This window comes from Lampetra fluviatilis, chromosome 33 (genome assembly GCF_964198595.1).
Source record: "Lampetra fluviatilis chromosome 33, kcLamFluv1.1, whole genome shotgun sequence".
NCBI classification, from domain to species: Eukaryota; Metazoa; Chordata; class Hyperoartia; order Petromyzontiformes; family Petromyzontidae; genus Lampetra; species Lampetra fluviatilis.
The window spans coordinates 11262279-11276238 of record NC_136307.1 but is presented as its reverse complement, the minus strand read 5'-3'; the positions used below and the strand labels follow the sequence as shown (position 1 = coordinate 11276238).

Genomic DNA, 13960 nt, shown 5'->3' with positions numbered 1-13960 from the left:
TAACCGGATTTAATTGCACCCAACTACAGACTGAAAACATTGGGTCGGTAACGCACGACTACCTCCATGAAACACGACAAAATGAGGACCGTGGTTAGGCTTTGTAACATTTATTTTCTCACAAGCAATCGAGGTTCAAGCAAAATGGTAAAATCTTGTCGCAATGGAATACAGCGAGATCCAAATTGGACTGCTAACAAACACAACAAGAAATGTATTTGTTCCCATATCAGTGCAACTACACCACCACCACCTTCGTTTGCCCGCCAAGTGGCTCCGCTAACTGGGGGCGAGAGCCCCCTTCACACCGTGCCCATGCTCGACTTTAGGCCACGTAGTTGTACTTGAGCACCAGTGCCTCCATGGGCTCCAGCTCCAACTTGGAGAGGTCCACGTCGTCCAAACGGTTGAGCGTCGAGCTGCCCACCACGCTGGCCGTCGGCGGGAGATTGTGCTCCTTCACCAGGTCCAGCGTTTGCTGCGTGGACCCCAGGTTGAAGAGGATCATGAGGCGAGGACTCTGGTCCCACACCAGTCGGAACGCGAACACGCCGTCCTTGCTCAATGTATAATTCAAGTCGCCAAACTTGGCCGCCGACTCGGACCACTTGAGCTTTGCGAGATTGCGGTAGAGAAGCAACGTTGAGTTATGCTTGTGAGTCTCCTGGCTCTGTGCGCACACAAATTCGGTGAAGGGGGGGGGGGGGGACAAGATGGGACATGGTCATGTATTAAAGAACCATACAGACCCTGTATCATATTATAGAGAACCCAATATTGTTTGTTTTTTGTAATAAATTTAAACTCGGTGTTGTTCGCATGCTGTCCACCATACCTTCACGTTGACGATGCCACTGGAGTCGTTCCACGGCATTGGGATTTCCGCACCCTGACAAGACCAGACAACTACAATTACTGCGATGCTCGCTAACTACTCGGGCGAAAGTCCGACCACAAGCAGTGAAAGCACAGGTGCGGCCGCAGCAATTTAGTCCATGTGGTGTGAGTGGCGGGGGACCGACCTCGAAGTCTCTCAAGCCGATCTCGTCGCCGTAGTAGATGAACGGCGTGCCCGGTAGGGTGAGCAGCAGGACGCCGAGGGCCCTGTTCAATTCCGGATTCTTGGTGGCCAAGTAGCCGTTGCGACCTCCGATCTGCAAAATGTGCGGCCACCCCATCAAATGTAATCCTCTCCCCCTCCCTGCTGCGCAACAATCACAGCTTCAACTGTCATGCAACTCAAGCGCGTCGAGAGATGTAGGTCAATCTGATTGTGCACCTTAGAATCGTACAATTCGCACAGTGCGGCGCGCGGGTGTGCGTAACGCACAAATGCCAGCGGCACTGTAATCACGGCGGTACTGACCGCCAATCCAATGGACTTGTTCGCTGCCTTCGTGAGGACGGATTCGACCAGCTTGTGGACATCTTTTTCCGTGGAGCTGGCAGACAACTTGCGTAGGTCATAGATAACGGGCAGGTCAGCATTGCCGTTCTGCACCAGATACTCCGCCAGATCCGAATCCTGCCGAGCGTCGGCGATGAGCACCCTGCACAGCCACACACGCACACGTCCTTCAGAGTCACTCTGGCAGCTACTGCTATTTTTACGTTAGCGACAAGCGGTGTTGATTTAGTCAACGTTTTTTAGACTGGTCAAGGACGAGCCTTGGTCTGTAGATTCAATGCAGTCATTTAAATAAATGCCGAATAACCAGTGGTAATTTAACCACTAAATCCCACACAGACTTAAGACTTTGACAAACATTCCACAGCTTGTCCTCCCACTTGCTTTTATTTTAACTTTTTATTATTTGAAATTTTCTATCTACGCGACTTTACCGAAGGAACCAAGAATTTTGTCCTCCACGAGTCTAATACTAAACAAATTCTGACTGAATTAAACACCGGCGTCACCAATTAAAGTCACCACGCATCAAATGCACGACCGAGTGGCCACGGCACTGTCGTTGTTGTTGTGCTCACTCACCGACGCTCCTTGTCCTCAGTGCTGTAGGCGGACGTCACGTTGTGCCACTCCTCAAAGAGATCATTGACCTCCTGCAAAGAAAATGACCCCAGGTAAATTGGTTACAGGTGTAGATTTGAAGTTTTCGTGACTGCAGGGATCCATACTCTTTAGTTCTTTCGGTAAAGTCACGTAGGTATAAAATAAATTAAATCACGACGTTTCGATCTCAACACAAGCAATCATCAGGAGGGAAAACCACAGCAATACAATTTTTTTTGCAATTTTCTTGCTGTGGTTTTTCCCACCTGATGACGATTGCTTGTGTTGCGATCGAAACATCGTGATTTATTTTATACCTACGTGACTTTACCGAAAGAACCAAAGAGTATGGTTACAGGTGCATCGCACACTGGGTGGCGGGGGCTGCCAGGGGAGATTAGAACTACAGGAAAATCTCCAAGTTAACTGGGACTTTACCATCCAGAATGCTGCGTTAACCGGCATCTGTCAAATGGAAATACAAATATGCTGCTGAGTGGCGTCGCCCGTGGCAGTCTCAATTGTTAACGTCCGCTATTGTGATGGCATTGTGCTTTATCGTTGCATTGTATACTGCACTCTAAGCTGCCCCACTGCTTCTCTAGAATGAACTTAGGAGGCTCTAGACAGCAGACTGGTGAGTACCTCTGTAAAGAGATTATATTATTGAGTATAGCATAGTTCAAATGTAGGCTTATTGTCTTTCTTGAAAAGTTTTATGAAATTTGATGAGCCGTAAGTATAACTTAGATAATCGGCATCTTTGATGAACCGGCACCCTCTATTCCCCATGGATGTTGGATAACAGCTTTTCCTGTACACAGTCTCCTCGGTGATGTGAAAATAAAAGCTGAACTTTTTCCGAATACACAAACATTTACTAAAATAACGCATCTCGCCAAGGGTTAGGAGAGCAAGGAATTACCTCCTTTTTACCCAGGCCCTCCACACTGATGCGGAATCCCGCGATGCCTTGCTCCATCCAGAACTTCAAGGCTTTCTGTGAAATCCACAAACGGGCACAGTCATTATGAGGCAACCACACCATTGGGCAAGTGTACCATGAGACAACCACACCAATATGCGATGCCAGGGGCACGGTCCACTACATTGAGTCGCCTCACCTTCATCTCTTCACGCATCTTCGTGGTGCCACCCGTGTCGTTGCTGAACCACTTGGCAGGGAACATGTCCAGTATGATCTTGATGTCTAGACGATGAAACGCAAACCACAACGGTCACATTTGCTACACGCCTGGTAGCCCACCCCCCGGTCTGGAACGTGGGGCTTATGGAACTTGTATACAGTGTTCCCTCATTATTCACGAACTTGCTATCCGCGATTTTGGCTATCTGCGAATCACGCCTGGAACTCTGCACGACTGCCTCGAGAGGGACAGAGAGAAAGACAGTGATGAGACAAAGTTATGACAGAGTAATGAGAAAAAGTGATGAGAGTGATGAGAGAGAGTGATGAGACAAAGATGATAGAACTTCTTGAAGCTATAGAAGCATCTGCAGACGCTGTACGATATTAGTAGTCCAATAGCCGCAGAATGTGCTATTGACGAGCATCTCCGGAACGTATATCCATCGCGAATAACGAGGTTAATGGCTGGAGTTGCGAGCGCTGGGCGGAATTAATTGGGAATCTAATGTAACGACACTGCCCTCCACCGGGAGACCAAAGCCCAATTTCACACGTTCGCTCTGCCTCACAGGGACAGCTGCTACTGGGGGGGGGGGGGGGTCGTCCCCCGGCACAGCGCGTCTTCCAAGATGTACCGCTGCGAGCGAGGTGCAGTATAAATACGAGACCCACCTTTCCTCCGAGCCTCTGTCATCAGCTTCTGGAGTTCGTCCAGCCGGCCGTAGCGAACGTCCACGTTTGTGAAGTTAACCTCCTGGCGGGTCGTGGCGGCGTCCTCTGGAATCAGCTGCATCACCATCGCCCTCACGTTGAGCTGCTTGAGGTAATCCAGCCGGCCCTGCACGCCTGGTAACCAGCAAGGACGGGTCAACAGGTGCGCGCACGAGGGGCTCGTGAGGATAACAGGAGAATCTGGCACGGTTACCCATCAACGCTTCGTGGCGCCATTAGAGGTGGATAAACTTTAACTCTCATCTGTTTCGTACACGTACGGCCTCTTGCGTTAATCCACTGCTGGATGAGGGCCTTCCCCACGCCGTGTGGGTCATGTGGTTTATTTGACCTTACTTCACCATGCTCGTCAGCGCAGTTTGGTGAAGGCGGGGGAGGGATGGGTGTTGGAGCAAAGGCAATGGATTTTGTTGCAAATGTGTTCGAATATCAAGCACAGAATCCCAATACTTTTTTTCAGGAGGGTTTGTTTGGCCAACAATGATGACATTGTACGAGTTTAGCTATGGGAGGAAACTGGAGGAAACCCACGTAGATCAGGGAGAAAACAAACTCACATTGGATGGGTAACAGTTACTCATTGCCACGAGGATCACTGGTTTCCACTGCGCCATGGTCTAATAACCCTCTGAAGGTGACTTGGCAAAAAGGGGCTCACACGTTTCAAACGTGTCGTCTTGAATATTAATAGTGTAGTTGTACCCAGCCAGCCTGCATGCCTTCAGAGCCGACACGCTACATTATATAACATTACATTTTGTGACGATTCACTTTCCCTAAGCCTTGTTTTCCCTATTTAAAAAGCATTGCCATCATTTGAATACGCCAAGAAAAAGTGAACCCTGCAGATACGCTGTTGCAACAAACATTCAAGCAATGGGACAAACCCGTCAACCCCCTTATCAGTGCCGAGCTGATCACAGACCAATTCAGACCTTATTGGTCACCCCGTGCCCCTTATACAGCTCAACGTTCATCCTACAAAGCCCCATCCATCACAAGGGAGAAACACAAAAAATAGACAATAAAAAAACTAATTTTGCCCGTGTTGAAACGGCTGTATGCCTTACGGACCCGAAAACGCGATTTCCCTGTACAAGAATAAGGGATAAACCGTATGGGTTTGACAACTATGCAATGAGGAGTAAATGATTAAATATTCCGCGTTAACAATGCGGAGCTTGCAGCGTCAGCCGGGGGCGACGCTGCGCCATGGCCGCGCATGACGCAACCTCCAACTCAAATTTCGCTTCTCACCCCCCACCCCTCACCACCCACCTCACCCCCACCCCTCACCACCCACCTCACCACCCACCTCACCCCCCCCACTCACCCCCACCCATCACCACCCACCTCACCACCCACTCACCACCCACTCACCACCCACCTCACCCCCACCCCTCACCACCCACCTCACCACAACCACGCCCAGCTCCTCACCAAACCCCCCTCACCACCCACCTCACCACCCACTCACCCCCCACTCACCACCCACCTCACCCCCACCCCTCACCACCCACCTCACCACCCACCTCACCACCCACTCACCCCCCCACTCACCACCCACCTCACCCCCACCCCTCACCACCCACCTCACCACAACCACGCCCAGCTCCTCACCAAACCCCCCTCACCACCCACCTCACCACCCACCTCACCACCCACTCACCCCCCCACTCACCCCCCCACTCACCACCCACCTCACCCCCACCCCTCACCACCCACCTCACCACAACCACGCCCAGCTCCTCACCAAACCCCCCTCACCACCCACCTCACCACCCACCTCACCAGAGCCACGCCCGGCTCCTCACCCCCCACCTCACCACCCACCTCACCACAGCCACGTCGGCTCCTCACCAAGCCCCCCTCGTCACCGAACAGACCTCGTCAGTGCCCACCAACCACGCCAGATCCTCACCAACCACACCGCCTCACCGCCACATCTCCTCGTGTGTGCCCAGAGTGACCTCGCAATGACAGAACGAATCTCGGTTGTCGCCTCTCTGCCTGGGTCTCACTGCCCCGCGAATAAAAAAAACAATTTATAGACGTCGTGCGGTGAGAGAACCGTCACCTCGCCTTCCACTCGCGCCATCGACCGCCTCCATCTCCCCTCTACCTCCTCCTCCTCCATCTCCTCCTCTAGCTCCTCCATCTCCTCCTCTACCTCATCCATCTCCTATTCTTCCTCCATCTCCTCCTCCCTCTACCTCCCACCCACCGCCTCTCCCTCCATCTCACGCTTCGCAATGTCGCACCTCGCTCTACATCCACTTGTCGCGCAGAGGAGCCATCTCAAGAGCTCTAATTAAACTCGTGACAAATCGTGCGAGATGGCCGGGTCGGGCTGTATGGGGGGAGGAGGCGACCTTCACATCTTGTTACACAGCGGGCGGCCTCGTTCACGATGGTTAATTACGACGATTCACGTCGTTGTCTAGACGAGGAAGGCGGCAATGTGACAATGTTGAAGGGTAACGTTGTAAGGCGACGAGGGGTGGTGTGTGGGGTAACGAATGAATGAATGGATGATGCAATCAAGGACGGGCCTTGCGATGCCGACGACGAAGCCGGCGGCGTCGCAACAAGTGGCGAGTCAGGGGCAACCACCACCACGATGGTGGTGGTCGTGGTGGTGGTGTCGACGATTTGGGTGTTGGCGCTCGACTAACAACACGAAGCCGGCGGACAAAATGCCGGGGCGACGCACTCTGTCACTCACCACTCACTCGCTACTCACCCACCACCCACTCGCCACTTTCTCTCCACTCACCCACTCACTCACCCACTCGCCACTTACTCTCCACTCACTCACCACGTACGCCACACTCACCACTCAACCCGCACACCACTGACTCACCACTCACCCCGTACACCAGGGCGCCACGCACACCACTCACCACCACTAACCCACCGCTCACCACTCACTCGCACACCGCTCGCTCACTCACCACTCACCCACCACTCACACCGCTCCCCGCACACCACTCACCCCTTACGTCCCCTTTGCCGGCGCCGTTATTGTCGGCGAACGCCGCGGTCGAGACGTCGTAGACGGCCGTCAGCTGCCACCAATCCCGCGGCGGCTCGGGCTTGCACCGCGGAGCCTGCACGATGATGGCCACGGCCCCGGCGAGCATGGCGAGCCAGCCGAGCCAGAATAAGACGAGCAGAGCGAGGCGGGTCCGGATCCAGAATGGCTGCGTCGAGATCTTGAGCAGCTCCTCCTTGGTGAGGCCCGTGAAGCGAGCCGCGGGCGACGCGCCGTCGTCGAGTTTGGCCGCAGCTCCGTTCGCGTCGCCCGGCGTGTTCATGAGCACCTTCTCAGCATCGCCCTCCTCCTCCTCCTGCTGCCGATGCTGCTGCTCCTCCTGCTCCTCCGGGGAGCCGTCTCGCAGCTCCACGTCCTTCAAGTCGATCGACGTGACGTCTCGGTCGGCCATCTCCGGCGGTCGATGGCAGCTGCGTTGCTTGCTTTGTACAACAACAACAACAAGCCCTTGGTGGCGTGGAAGGAGTGTGGAGTGGCTGATGGTGTCAGGGGCTGGAGTGTGGTTCTGTGGGTGGAGTGGAGGTGGTGGTGACGCTTCTCGCGGCCGATGCGGCAGTTTGAGGAACCTCCTCCCTGTGAATGCGCCTCTTATAGACACGCGCCGCCACCACCAACCAATCACCGCCCACTACCACCACCAACCAATCACCGCCCACTACCACCACCAACCAATCACCTCCCACTACCACCACCAACCAATCAGGGGAGTCAGTGGAGGTGGGCACGAGGAGAATCTCGGCCAATCAGGGTCGGCGCTGACGTCGTGGGGCAGACCAACGGCAGCGAGCGGCGCTGCTGCTGTTGCTGAGCCGGCGATTTGTGTTGCGGGTTTACTCCACAACCCCCCCCACTCCACAACCCCCCCCCCACTCCACAACCCCCCCACTCCCCCCCACTCCACTTCCCCCCCTCTACTCCCCCCCCACTCCCCCACCCAACTCCACAACCCCCCCACCCCACTTCCCCCCCTCTACTCCCCCCCCACTCCCCCACCCAACTCCACAACCCCCCCTCCACCCCCCCCCACAACTCCCCCCCCCTCACTCCACACCCCCCCCCCACAACTCCCCCCCCCCACAACTCCCCCCCCCTCACTCCACACCCCCCCCACTCCACACCCCCCCCACAACCCCCCCCCCCACTCCACGTTACTATGATGGGGGTTAAGTCTATCCAAAGGACAACCGCTGTTCAATTCCCCACAAAGGTCGTACACATTTTATCAACCCAAAAGGATGGTCTGAGTCTAAGTCAGCCCCCCCCCCCAACTCACGATTTTGTACCCCCCCCTCGTCACACAAAGTCAGACCCCCCCCCTCAAATATGACGTCACAAAGCTCTGCCCCCCCCCAAACCATATTTCCATTTTTAAAATAAAACATGCTTCAAATCGCTTTAAACTATTGTCATTGTAGTGCGTATTTAATGTGGCGCTGCACTGATGTTATATGAGAAAACATTTATTAATAAGTATATTTAATTAACTAGAACGTGTTGTCTATATTTATTTAAAGTTGCGCATTTTGATGTGACGTCACATTTCTCAACCCCCCCCCCCATCGTCACACATCGTCACAAATGTCTGACCCCCACCCCCAGGTGCGTGACGTCATTTATGGACGGCCCCTGATGACGCTGGGCAATTACCCCAAAACTTTGCCTTATACATTGCATATTTGCACGGTATAGATATGTCCTCTTAGGCCAGTGTTATTGAGGAATGTGTCTCGTTGTCGTAAGCTTTGCACGGATGTTTGTGCACCGTGCCCATACTCAAAGGACAGAAGCTGATCATGGGTGCCAGTCGAGGGCCAGGGAACGAGTTGGCAGGGCCCTACAGGGGCCTACAGGCACGCGTGCAATGAACACCACCAGGTGCCAGGAGGAAATATTTTCCGACCGTCAGTTTAATCATCACAATTTTTTGTTGTTGACGTGGGCATTGTATGTCAACCAACTAGAGCCGTAGTTCAGAGATGACCCATTTGCCCACCGTTGTTGATGAGGGAGACATGCCCATGAAACGCCGGTGTCAAGACACACTCAGACGACACGGCGTCTTCATCCACGAGGGAATGGTCGTGTGAAAACCATCGATTGACTCTGTAAATGAGACACTGATTCCCCTCAAACTATAATAACAGTACATTCGAATTGACATTGTACGTATTATTTTAGAAATTTTGACTGAGGGTTTATAATTAGTGGAACTGCCCCAAATGAGAATACAAAAAGTAACGTTTCAAGCAATACCTCTTCTTCAGTCAAGATTATCTAGCTCTTCTTTAAGTAAAGGGGCTTAATTATTTTGTAAATATCTAATTTGTATTGACACATGGGCATTGATAGAATGAGAGCAACCATTAAAAGTGTGTAAACATAACGAGGTACAGGCTTGAAATCACTGTAGACCGCATGTTCGACACATGAAGGCGAGTGTGGCTTGGGCAGGACGTGTCACGAGACTGGTGGTCGAGGCTAATGACGGAGTGGTAGCCAAGAGAGAGAATAAACCACTCCCGCGAGGGTGTCCTCCGCAGAATTGCAGCGACGACATCAGCTTGCGTGTCGCAGCGAGGTGCAGGACTCCACCGCATGGCTGATGGAGCAACGGTTTGGGGGGGAAACCTTCATCCACACAGCCCCGGATCGACCACAGCTGATGAAGAGTTTTGATGGGGCCAAGTGCTTGTAACCTTTGCTCTTAGCGGATTAGTGGACGACATCTCTACACTTGGTTAGTCCTTATCGACTGAAGAGGACATGGCAGCGTCATCATTCACATCACAACTGTTTAGGGCCCCTGCTGGCTTGGACCACGTAGACAAACCAGGTGAGGGTCCGTCTTCAGTGGAGACCCGACTCACCAGCATAGTACGGTATTTTATGTACAGCCAAACAGAAGCAGAGGGTGACTTCTTCGATCAAAGTAAAGCCCTTTGAGCCAAGAATCTATTTTTCCAAGGGCGACTCAGCAACTGCTTACACAGCAGTAAGGTTCCACGCCAAAAAAGCACGTGAAGCAAATATAACCACGTGTTTACATTTTGAATTAAGATTTAACGTTTCAGCGAGATACATTGAGAGGGTTGAGGTGGGGGAGGGGACCGTAGCTCAGTGTACTGCATGTCCGTGCTGAGAACCCCGCAAAGGGGGTTCGATTCCCAGCCGCGGCTGACTTTAGTCACTGTGTGTGACATCTGAAGTGGTGCTGGGCAGCCCCATCACCAACCCATAGCCCAGCCATACACACAAGCATGTGCCTCACAAAAAGGCCGGATATCACATTACATTTTAAATTAGGGATGGGAGGTACAGTTGTAAAAAAACACAATTTTTTGATGAAGCAATGAGTTTAATTGTCCATTAAAAACACACCGTCAGGCCAGTGGGTGTTCACACATTCCGGAGATATTTTCGCATGTAGGGGAGGCCGTGGGGGCGGAAGGGTGAAAACTTTTAAAAACCAAACTAGGACACACAGGCGAGCGAGAGCAGAGCTCCGGTGCGTGTCTACTGTGCGGTAGCTACTTGGTCGGGATCACGTTATTCAGGAAGACCGACGAGAAATCCAGGCTTACGTGTGGCGCAGTCAACATGTTTTATTTCCCTCTGGGTATGCGCCACTAAGCCAACGTCCAAAAGGGGTTTCCAAAGGCAACGTATAACCTTACAAAATCCTCAGAAGAGTTAAACCCTTTTTAAAAGCATGCCAAAATGTGCAAAACAGCAATATTGACAGTCCATATTTGTTTACCGGTACATAACAAATACAAAGCAGTTCATTTAAAGAGATATTGTAGAAGTCAAAACTATTTTTTGAGGTCTCAGGTTAAAAATATGTAGAAGAATAATCTAACACCCGTACATCATACAAATGTATGAATTTCTGTTTTACTGGCCATTAACGCATTTAAAAACTAAGTGTACAACATCTCTTTAAAATGCCATTTTGCAGTGCATCATGTTAACAATTCAATATAACAATCGTTTAATTTAAACACATATATATCAATATTAAATACTGCAATTACCGTATAAAATTTGACAACTGCATTTTTCATTAAAACATGTTGTTGAAGGTAATCAATAAAACAGACTATAAAGGACTATAGACTGAAAGTTAAACATTCTGAAACGGGCCATGATCACAACACAGACTGCAATGTTCAGCCTGTTTGTTCTGCTGATAATGTCGCGTTACATCGTAGAGTTGTTGGCCACCAGAGGCAACACACATAACGGTGGAATTAATCGATTTGAAGCAAGCGAGGCATTTTTTGCAGTTCTGTCGACGTGAATGCAATCGCAGGTGACTCAAAAGCGAAATGCTCTTACATCACAGACTTTAATTTGAACGTTTGTATGTGGTCGTACATGTCGCATCGAGGAAAGACAAAAACCGGATCGCACTCTTGGTTGAAGATGGTAAAAGTGTAACTCCTTCGGTTCTTGAGAAAATATTTTAGTTTGCAGGAAATAAACGTGCACTGAATCACCTGTGTCTGTGCACGCGAGTCGGAATTGTCAGTATGGCAGGTTGACTGCCAACCGCACTTTCGTATGGTCGGGATTGATGACCAAAACGTCCACTAAAAAGCGTCAAGTAATTATAATCATAGTCAAATCATTATTTAGCCGCTGCAATAATCAACTTGTTATAATAAAAGAGCATTACATGATGATGGCTTTCAACTCTTTTAGTAATCTACTCAAAACAAACGTGGATAATAATCAAAACGTAAATGGCAAATTGGTAGTTTGTGCGGTCTCCCCGAATCAAGTGACAATCACACGCTCGACCAGGACGATCCCCACGATTGCACGGTACGTACGTACACGTGTTTGTTATTTTTTTTGTGTCTCGAGATGGAACATCTTGTTTGCAAGGGTGTGCCAGGGTTATCGTGGCCTACCCACCCTAAATTTTTTCAGCTCCAATATAAAATTCGGTCTTTCTTTGGTACGCATTTTATTACTTTGAAATAAACTAAACAACACTCACAACTGTAGTCAAATAAACTTGAATTAAATATTAGATAAACATCAAGCACTGGTAAATCAGTTTGATAGCGTGCTGTTTTTAAATGTGGTTGAGCTTAAAATTTAACGTGAAAATACTTTGATAAACATTAATAAATATTCGTTTATTGTCACTTGAGTGCAATATCATCAAAGGTTTATTCTTGAAGCCATTAAAGAAAAACGAATTAAATTACCCACGTCAGTGAAACGATGGCTGAACGGACCGGCGGGGGTAATGGGGTCGTGGGTTTAAAGTTCACCATTAGCTACCGTACACTCGTCATCACGGACAAACAACTCGCCCATCTTCGTCCCCTCATGAGCTCTGCGCGACGACACGTGCGATGGAATTAAACATGGTCCGAGACCTAGTCCTCTTTGAAACCCATGCCACACAGTGAAAAGAGTTAGGCAAAAACGGTTGACAAAGAGATATAGAAGGTGAATTAATTGCTCTGTCTATTCAACTTTCCGTCACACTCTGATCAATCAACAGCAGTCACTTCTCATTTGTGGCAAACCCCCAAAGCTGCCGAAGATAAAAACTGCAAGTCACTCACCATTGGCTTTCATAAGTAACACTTTACACCTCTCGTCAAATAATTAACTTTTCAGGGCAAACATCAGACAGCAGCCACTTTAAAGCTGTCATTATCTGCTCCACATGGCAGAACAGCAAATATGGATTCACCTAAAACATTTCTTTCAAAAGGCATCTTGTCAGTGAGGCTACCAGGCATCGTCGGTGTCCAAAGAGCTCTGTCGGGAAAGAAAAATAGAATGCCATCGTTACAGTTTGCTGGCCTTCCCCCGCACCTCCGACTAGCACAGTTGGCTACGTACGGTGTGAAAGAAATTTAACATGCATACAACATTGCATCAATGGTTATGGGGGTGTAGTGGCGGAGTGATCAGGGCACTGGGCTATGACCCTGGTGACCAAAGTTCGATTCACGGCCTAATGCGTGGCGAGTGTTTTCTGAACCAGTCCTGGGTTCCTCTCTTCCACAACCCATCATGACCAGTGTGAGGTATAGAGAAGGCCATTTTTAGCACGACTGGCTACGTACGGTAAGTTCAACATATCATGAGGCCTCCTTTGCCAGGACCAAAATATACTAATATGGTGTTCGACCAGATGACGCCAAAAGGCGCCTCTTGGCGTCATCTGGTCGAACACCGTATGAGATTAGGCTCTAAGAAAAGCTGTCTCTGGTGTGGACCAATCAGTTTCAAGGACAATACATAAACTATCAGAGTATTGTTTTTTGTTTGCATTTGACTGCAAGTATTGTGGTTAATGTAAGCATGATTCCTTGCAAAAGGTGTCAGTTTTGTTGCCAGAAAAAAGGGGAAAAACCCTATTAGTAAGTTCAACATACGTACAAAGGGCTGTAAATTATTGTAGCATTTTATACGGTGGAGGGGATCGTGAGTGTCGCAAACCCGGCCACCCAAGTTCGATTGCCGGCCACGTCTAACATCAGTGGCGAGTGATATCCGTATCGATCCCGGCCACCCCCCTTTGACCAACTTGGACTGACCAACGTGATAACGTGTGGTTAAACAACCCCTACATGAAATGATACTGCGGTGTTTTGACAAAGGCTGTTTAGCTGCTATAACTACACGTGATTATTCTTTTCATGTTATTCACTGCAACCTTTTGATAGACTGCACATGCAGCACTGTTCCTGAACACTGCCATACAGCTGGTTGATTCCGGCAGTAAGAAGAAAGCGCACTAATTATGGCAGGGTATAGGCAGAAAGATGGCAAGGCTCTCCATTACAACCCATGGTTTGATAAAAAAAAATGCAAGAATTGGATTGCTCGACTTTAATTGCTTGAATAATCCCTTAATCCTCATATTATACAAGATTAGCACACAGTTCAGACATCCTGGAATGCAGTGCATTTATATATTTTGCGAAGTTACTTTTTTGAAACCTGGCTTCTCTATCCCAGGCAGCTTTTAGTGAAAACA

The 13960-nt window shown here is 49.9% G+C and overlaps 2 protein-coding genes across 3 annotated transcripts in view; both read right to left on the bottom strand.

Moving 5' to 3' along the window:
• Window positions 1–94: 94 nt before the first annotated feature.
• On the bottom strand, window positions 95–7527 carry SLC3A2 (solute carrier family 3 member 2). Its single transcript, XM_078872117.1, has 9 exons — window positions 6889–7527; window positions 3834–4007; window positions 3136–3221; window positions 2937–3011; window positions 1991–2061; window positions 1367–1550; window positions 1023–1154; window positions 836–889; window positions 95–670 (listed from the first exon to the last, which is right to left on the bottom strand). Exons 1-9 carry the CDS (start codon window positions 7337–7339, stop codon window positions 326–328), a joined length of 1572 nt encoding a protein of 523 aa, XP_078728243.1. The 5' UTR covers window positions 7340–7527; the 3' UTR covers window positions 95–325.
• A 3008-nt stretch (window positions 7528–10535) lies between these two features.
• LOC144944072 (protein phosphatase 1B-like) overlaps window positions 10536–13960 on the bottom strand; it is a 30452-nt gene continuing 27027 nt past the window's right edge. For both annotated transcript variants that reach the window (XM_078872128.1, XM_078872129.1), the window contains exon 6: window positions 10536–12732. In XM_078872128.1, coding sequence (XP_078728254.1) covers window positions 12703–12732 — 30 coding nt within the window. In that variant the 3' untranslated portion in view covers window positions 10536–12702. The remainder of the gene's footprint in view (window positions 12733–13960) is intronic.